Source organism: Nothobranchius furzeri, chromosome 2 (genome assembly GCF_043380555.1).
Source record: "Nothobranchius furzeri strain GRZ-AD chromosome 2, NfurGRZ-RIMD1, whole genome shotgun sequence".
NCBI lineage: Eukaryota > Metazoa > Chordata > Actinopteri > Cyprinodontiformes > Nothobranchiidae > Nothobranchius > Nothobranchius furzeri.
Window position 1 is genome coordinate 80310753 of NC_091742.1, and position 7778 is coordinate 80318530.

The window sequence follows — 7778 nt, forward strand, 5'->3', positions numbered from 1 at the left end:
TATTCTTCAACATCGTGTGACATCAGAAACTAGACAGTTGCATGATTATATACATATGTGATGTGTCAAGTTGTCAAGGTAAAATCAGTCATTCAGTAAGGTTGCATTTAGTGAGGGATTGTTAAAAAGGTGGAAGAAATAATGAATGCAAAGGCAAATAAATGCTTGTGTTTTTATTACATTTTGTTTTAACACTAAAACTGCCCTGACCAGTCATTAGGACTGCTGCATTTAAAGGTCAATAAATTCACCAAACAGAAACGATGAAATTACTAAGAGACAGCCTGGTCGGATGCTGGAGATGCTCTTTGGCTGTAGAGTTTTCCAGTTAAGATATTCTGTCTTTATCTTGCCCTGAGAAATCAGCAAGAACTTCTCTGGCAGTGGAAATGAATGCCTCAGACAAAAATAGGTAAACATTATCACATCTCATCCGTAGTTTACATAATAAACATTAAAATCAGTTTTTAATAGAAATTTGTGCAGCTTTAGGAAAAGTCAGGGGGGCTGCATGTTTTTATTTGATAAAGTAATTCAACATCCAAATTACAACAGAACTAAGGTCTTTCTAGTGTTAAAGTTGAGTTTGAGCTCTAGTTTGGAGAGAATTGCAACCCTAATATTTTTGGTTTATTACAGTCATAAAGAATTTAAAATAAGAAAAATATTTTTGCCTGTATTTAGAATTAAAAATACGTTTTTAGAGATCAAATTATTATTTTTTTAGTAGAAACTTTTTACATAGCAACTTTCACAAAGATTTTTCAAATCACAATTTTTTAATCAAACAGCTGTAAAACAAGGATGAAATTTTAAAATAGAGCAAAAAGAGATTCTATTTTGTTTTATTTTGTAGTAACAACGGAAAAGTTATGACGCAGTTTCCGCTTCGTCAGCGTAGAGAACGTAAGTGCGTCATAATTGCGGGCCCCAGAATCAGAGAAGAGGACAGTAGTGACCGTGGAACAAGTTGTTCTTTGGCTCTGCCTGCGAGCTAATTTCGCCAATTTCCTGCTAAAAACTCTGTAAACGCTCGCTGCGGCGGTTTGGATGGTTCTATAAGGTAAATTAATCTTTAATGGACGGACGGAGGTTTTATTCACACTCAGCATTCGGTAATTTACAGTATCATCCTGCTTCCCGTCGTCATCCTGTCTTCCTGTTCTAGTAAATATTAGCTGTTTGGGTCAGTTGCTGTTTGTTTATGAACAGCTGGACCCGTCTAATTGCTGGTCCAGACCACTCTACCTGACAGCTAACTGTAAGGGTGTGTATGTGCTTCCTGGATGAATCCAGAACCTTTTCAGCGAATCATCAATGGAAATGATGCCAAGAGAAGCTAGTCTGTGCTAAGTGTTTTTATCTGTAGTTAACTGCTACAACAAAACATTAAATGTCCATTATTAATATAACAAGAGGAGTGAGTAAAGATGGGACAGAGGAGGATGTGCAGTCTTATTCATTTACTAATTACTTTGAGTGAGCCTATTTGGCTTAATTATTTCTTAATTTGCTGCACAAACTGAATAAAAACCCAGCAGAACTCTCACTGCGTTCATCTCACTTTCTGTTCTATTATATTAGTGCTTTTTGTGGTTAAATAACACTTTACACATCGGTTTAAATAGAAGTTACGTAATTAATTTTGTTTTTCCATCCTCTAGGTGTTTTCTGTCTCTTGAGGTCCAGCGGTGAAGCCTGTTGCCATGGCGTCTCCAGGGGGACAAGGAGGAGGGGCTTTGTCCACAAGAGGAGGCGGCGGGGCTCGGAGGATGAAATGGGCTCTGGAGCTGAGCGTAGGAAACACACGGTACTGAGAAGACCAGGCTGGAGCTTCAGAACTCTCCCTCTAGCTAAAGATGAACATTATTATCGGGATGGCGCTAGCACAGGAGTTGAGTGCCTGTCTCATAACTGAAAGGTTGTGGGATCGAGTCCCATTCAGTTTGTCGCTGTTGTATCCTTGGGCAAGAAACTTTCAGTTCTCTTTTGGCCTGCTGGTGGTGGCCAGAGGGACTGGTATGGTAGTCTTGCCTCTGTCAGTGTGCCCCAGGACAGCTGTGGCTACTAATGTAGCTCATCATCACCTGTGTGTGTGAGTGGGTGAATGACTACTGTGAAGCATCTTAGAGGGTTGTAGAACCCTATAGGTGCTATACAAATACGAGCCGTTTACCATTATTGGACTAACGTGTAAATATCTGTACAGGATGTGAGGGACGTTGTAGAAAACAGTTTGGTTTTTATTTTGTTGGAGGCTGCAGCTGGATGGAAAGTGTTTGTTTTGTTCCGATGTTCCCAGAGGCATGAGGCTCAAACTGTTAATAGTCCAGGGTGGGACGGGTCAGCTGGAGGCATGCAGGTTCTGCAGGCAGGGCAGGTTTCAGCTGATCACCTTCTCAGTGGATCTGATGTTACGCTGGAGCTTCTTTCCATCTGTGACATGATGATAGCACAGAGATGGTGGGGTAGACTCGATGATGTTCGAGTAGAAGTACACTGTGCCTTCAGGCTGAATCTGCCCAGCGGCTGCTGTTTTGTTAAGCTCCCAGGTGAGCGTGTGATAGATGATGGTTCCCAGAAAGTGATGGGTCTCCTAGAGTCTCAGTGATGGAGACAGGAGCAGGTGGACCTGTGATCTTCCTGAAGTGACTGTGTGGTGTTGGTCTGACATCTGCTGGCTCTCCGGTATCTCCTCTGGATCGAGCCCAGTGTGGGTTTGCTGTTTGAAGCGCTGGCTACTGATGAAATAGTGTGTGGTTAATCTAATCTGTAATCCACATATTCTGTATTCACTTGTTGCATCAAAATGATTCTTATTGTCCAAAAAAGCTTTATAATACCGTTAAGTGTTAAGTTGGGTCGGTACAAAGTTTGCACTCGGCCTTGCTTCTGTCATCTTGACAGATTATAAAGTACGTCCTCACGGCTGACGTGCTGTTTAACCTAGCTACAGCACCTGAACCCACACTGTCACACTTTAGTGGTCAATGTAGAAAACTACAGCAGAAATGAAAAGTCACAGTGAAGCCACTTTCAGGCAACTGCAGTGGTATCGGTTAGCGTAACAAGTACGAGTACATGGGATCGTATCGGTGAATCCCTGTTCTAAACTAGCATCAGAAAACGGCACCATCCTACGGTAGACAGAAGAAATCTGTTTTTCTGCTCGTAGCTGATCTGTTTCTGTTGCTTTTTGTGTCGTAGAAGCCGCAGCGATCGGCAGGGCGGTCAGGGAGACGTCGTCTACCCCATCGGTTACTCTGAAAAGCCTGTTCCTGACACCAGCATCCAGGAGACGGACAAAAACCTGGTGGAGAAGGTGAGGAACCGTTCTACTCGGCTCTAGTTAGATTTTTGTTTTACCTGTTTGTACCATTTTAAAGTTAAACCTCAGTAAATGCAGCCTTAAGTATAAAAACCCAGGAGAAACTAAGACGTTCTTCACTTCATACATCCCGTGATGTCACAGATCAGCCGATTGGTCTAAACATCTGTCTCCTTGTCCCTGTCCCACAGCGCTGCTGGGACGTGGCCCTCGGGCCCCTGAAGCAGATTCCCATGAACCTGTTCATCATGTACATGTCGGGCAACACCATCTCCATCTTCCCCATCATGATGGTCTGCATGATGGCCTGGAGGCCCATCCAGGCTCTGATGTCCATGTCTGCCAGTGAGTATCCACCAGTCTGGTGTTTGTCTTCGTCTCTAGGTTTTAGTCCTCACTGGTGTCCTCTTGTGTCCTCAGCCTTCAAGCTGCTGGAGAGCTCCAGCCAGCAGTGGCTACAGGGACTGGTCTACCTGATCGGGAACCTTCTGGGAGCAGCGCTGGCCATCTACAAGTGTCAGTCCATGGGACTGCTCCCCACGCACTCGTCTGATTGGTTAGCGTTCATCGAGCCGCCTCAGGTGAATAAACGCACCGCTGTCGCAGACGACATCGTTCAGTTCACTGTTCAGTTAAAATGTGATATGTTTGCTTTCCGTGTGAGTCGGCTTTCAGAGTTTTGGATTTCATCCGGTTTCCTCAGAAGTGTTCAGATCTTCTGCTAACCTGTTGTACTGCTAGTGTTAGCCCAGCAGAGGGCAGCGTGTGGTCAATCTGTGGTTTAGATTTAGATCAGGAGGTTCAGACTCCCAGCCATGTTGGATAAATAAATAAATGTTTCTGACACAAAGGAGTGAGTGTCGCTTATAAAACTCGGAGTTCTAACAAAGGCGGATGTGAATCCAGTCTTCAGACTTGGTTGGTTTCACTTCTTTCACATCTGGTTGTTAAAATCTCTCAACTCTCTTTCTAAGATGTATTTGAAACACAAAAATATGTTTATTTATTTAAATAATGAAATCAAAATATTACGAGAAAAATCCAATGAAAGATGTGTGGAAGTAAAATAAATACAAGAGTAAAAAAATAGTTTCAGTTAACAGTTAAAACTTGGACTTTATTTTAGATCTTTTATGTGAAATAAAATCTATTTCTTTTGCTTCCTATACAGCCTTTCACCAATAACCCCACACATCTAATAATATTCTAAACTTGCTCATTCTTGAACAAACTCGGGTAAATTTTCTCTAATATTTCCTGTTTTTATTGTCATAGATTAGAAATTTAGTCCTAAAAACGTCGTCTTTATTTTAAATCATCATTTCAGTTTGAGGCATTTATGGAGGATCTATGCAACAATAGCTCACAATTCTTTATATTTTCAGCTGTTTAATTGAAGTCTGATCCAACAATCTGCTTTTATCTTTAGATTAAGTGTTTTGGTTTTGAAAGTGTATATTTATTTATTTATTCTGCGATAGACTGGCTCTCTGTCCAGGGTGTACCCCACCTGATTGCCCATTGACCGCTGGAGATAGGCACCAGCCCCCCCGCGAACCTACATGGACAAAGCGGGTTCAGACAATGGATGGATGGATGGATATTTATTTAGTTATTTATTTATTTGTTGTAGTTTTTGGACCACATCAGTGTGGAATTATACTCCTGATCCATAAATCTCCTTGGAGACGAGCCCAGATGTCGGGACCAGGGTACCAGGATGATGTTCACCAGTGGAGGCAGACCTAGACACACTTGAGGGAAACTGGGCCGACAGCATGTAGCTTTAGTCCTGCTGGCACGTTCGTAGTTGAATTTCTGTGATTCATCAGCAGAGCACAGGTTAAAGCTCCTCCACCTGCCCAGAACGCGTTTGTCCTGTCTTTGGTATGCGAGTCCAGCTTGTTTATCTACAACTCTGCTGTTTGTGTTCCCGAGGCTCCGGTTGTTTATGGCCCAGCGATGTGCCCTAGTTAGAAAGGTCACGAGTGTCTCAAATTGATGCTCAGATGGTTAAAAATAAACGTGCATGATTCCAGAAAAGGCTGGTTTTGTTCTAAGATGAGCTTCTGATGGGAAACCAGCAGCTCATCTGACTCAGATGCTGATTAAAGGAATCTGTCATCAACATAAATCTATATATAATCTATACATCTTAATGCTAATGTCAACCACGTCCTGCCAGGCTCCTCCCAGGTCTTGGCTGCTGTTAGACTAGCCGTTGGCTCATCAGTCCTGTTGGACTTAAAAAGCCATACACAACAAGGCAGATGGTAATTATAATTATAAATGACTTGAGCTCCAAAGCACAGAATAGTGATAAAACCCTTTTAATCATCGGTTGGTTCCAGGCAGGTGTGTTGGAGCAGAGAGACGTCTAAAACATGCAGGACGGTGGCCCTTGAGGATCAGAATTACACGACTCTGATTTAAGGAAAAGATGTTTTTATCCTGGCGAGTTAATTTCCACCTTCTTCCATGTGTTTGTTCTCAACAGAGGATGGAGATCATGGGTGGAGGGATGGTGCTGTGACGTAGCCTCGACACACAGAGGTTACATACTGTACAAGCCCCGCCTCCATCACAGCGGAGAGGAAACTAAAGGCTGTTATTTCATAACATCCACGTCTGATCCACTCATTAGTTACATCAGGAGCAGGTTGAAGTTTTATCCACTATTAAGGACTTATTTTGGCCTATTTTTTGCATAAATATAATTTTGGCTTGCCTTTGCTGTCATTAAAATTACATTTTATTGTTCATTTAGACCCTGTGAGGATGAGTCAGCAAACCACGATGTTCAGTTGTTTATAGCTTTCGGTTCAGAGCCAGACCAGCCTGTAACATCACTGATATATATATCTGTTCAGAAAATAACTAAATATTAAAATGTTTGATCATCCAGCAGATTTTCTATGAAGTTTAAATAAAGTCTGTTGTTTCTCAGTCTGTGGCGTCACCGGGACTTCAGCATGCTAGCCAGCAACGATGGTCCAGTTTTAAATGAGGTCTGGTTAATTTATGCTGATTTGTTGTATGGAAATGATCTATTAAATAAATTCTTATTGCTTGAACTGGATTGTTTTAACGTGTCAGTAAATTCACTGGATCATCCTTCTGGAAATGGGGTGAAATGACGACATGAAACGCTGAATTCGATTCAGTCCAATTTTGTTTTGATTCATCCAGTTTTAAAAAGGGGCCCTAACTCAGTCAGCTTCTCGCGTGTTTGGTTACAATCGGGTTTTTTAGTAGCGGAGGGTCAACAAAAACGTATTCCTGGTGCTATCAGATCATGCATCGTACTGTAATATATTAGTTATAAATGTTGCCAAAGTGGCTATATCTACTTCACGTCTCACCATTTAATAACGCCTTTAAAAAAAGTCTTCGCAGTCCCGTCAGAAGAAAACAAAGAAGCATCGAGAATAAAAGCTGCCAGGTGAGAAGGATGAAAACGAGAAACTGGAAATGCGAGACAAGCCTGTATGGAGTTCATTCATGCCAGGGAAGATCTGCAGATGAAAACTTAGATGTATTCTTATTTATGAAGCTATTCATGGTTGTCTCATTATCTACAACTCCTTAATAAAAATGAGTTTCTGCTTCCAGTACTGGTTTCTTTTGACTATAGCAAGATTGTTTAATGTGTCTGAGTGAAATTACTTTAAAGTATGTTATTAAATTTAAATAAAATATAGTGGAAAACGTTTGTTTTTACAGTTAAGTGTTTACAGAATACACAGTATTTGTTAAATGACATAAAAAAATCTAAATAGCGTTTACACAAATTCTAAATTGCAAGGTTCCATGTAGAATGAGGTAAAAATAAAAATAGTTTTTTCGATTATTTTAAAGTTATTAGTTTCGATTCAAAAGGGTGATGATGATATAATTTTGCGGTTTTCAAATATTTTAAGTTGCAAAAACATGGGTAAATTGTGATAAGCGAAGTTTAATTTTCATCCTGGGTAAATATTTGGTTAAATATTTTAATCTTTTGATAACATTTTTAAAAGATATTAATTGTAAGAATGTTATAATAATGAATACTTAGTTTTTCATTATAACAGGACTAGTTATTTGAAAATACAAACTAGACACAAATTTCCTTTTTTACCTTAAGTCTCAAGAATCCTTGTAAAATATAGGAAATTTTGCCATTTCAACATACACTCACCTAAAGGATTATTAGGAACACCTGTTCAACTTCTCCTTAATGCAATTATCTAATCAATCACATGGAAGTTGCTTCAGTGCATTTAGGGGTGTGGTCCTGGTCAAGACAATCTCCTGAACTCCAAAGTGAATGTCAGAATGGGAAAGAAAAATGATATTTTGAGCATGGCATGGTTGTTGGTGCCAGACGGGCCGGTCTGAGTATTTCACAATCTGCTCAGTCACTGGGATTTTCACCCACAACCATTTCTAGGGTTTACATAGAATGGTG

General features: G+C 40.6%; 1 protein-coding gene across 1 annotated transcript; it reads left to right on the forward strand.

The window, feature by feature from the left end:
- Window positions 1–899: 899 nt before the first annotated feature.
- On the forward strand, window positions 900–6402 carry emc4 (ER membrane protein complex subunit 4). The gene is made up of 6 exons (XM_015946335.3): window positions 900–1063; window positions 1665–1810; window positions 3208–3322; window positions 3520–3673; window positions 3749–3909; window positions 5826–6402. The coding sequence occupies exons 2-6, from the start codon at window positions 1707–1709 to the stop codon at window positions 5859–5861; spliced, it is 570 nt and encodes a 189-aa protein (XP_015801821.1). The 5' UTR covers window positions 900–1063; window positions 1665–1706; the 3' UTR covers window positions 5862–6402.
- The last annotated feature ends 1376 nt before the right edge of the window (window positions 6403–7778 follow it).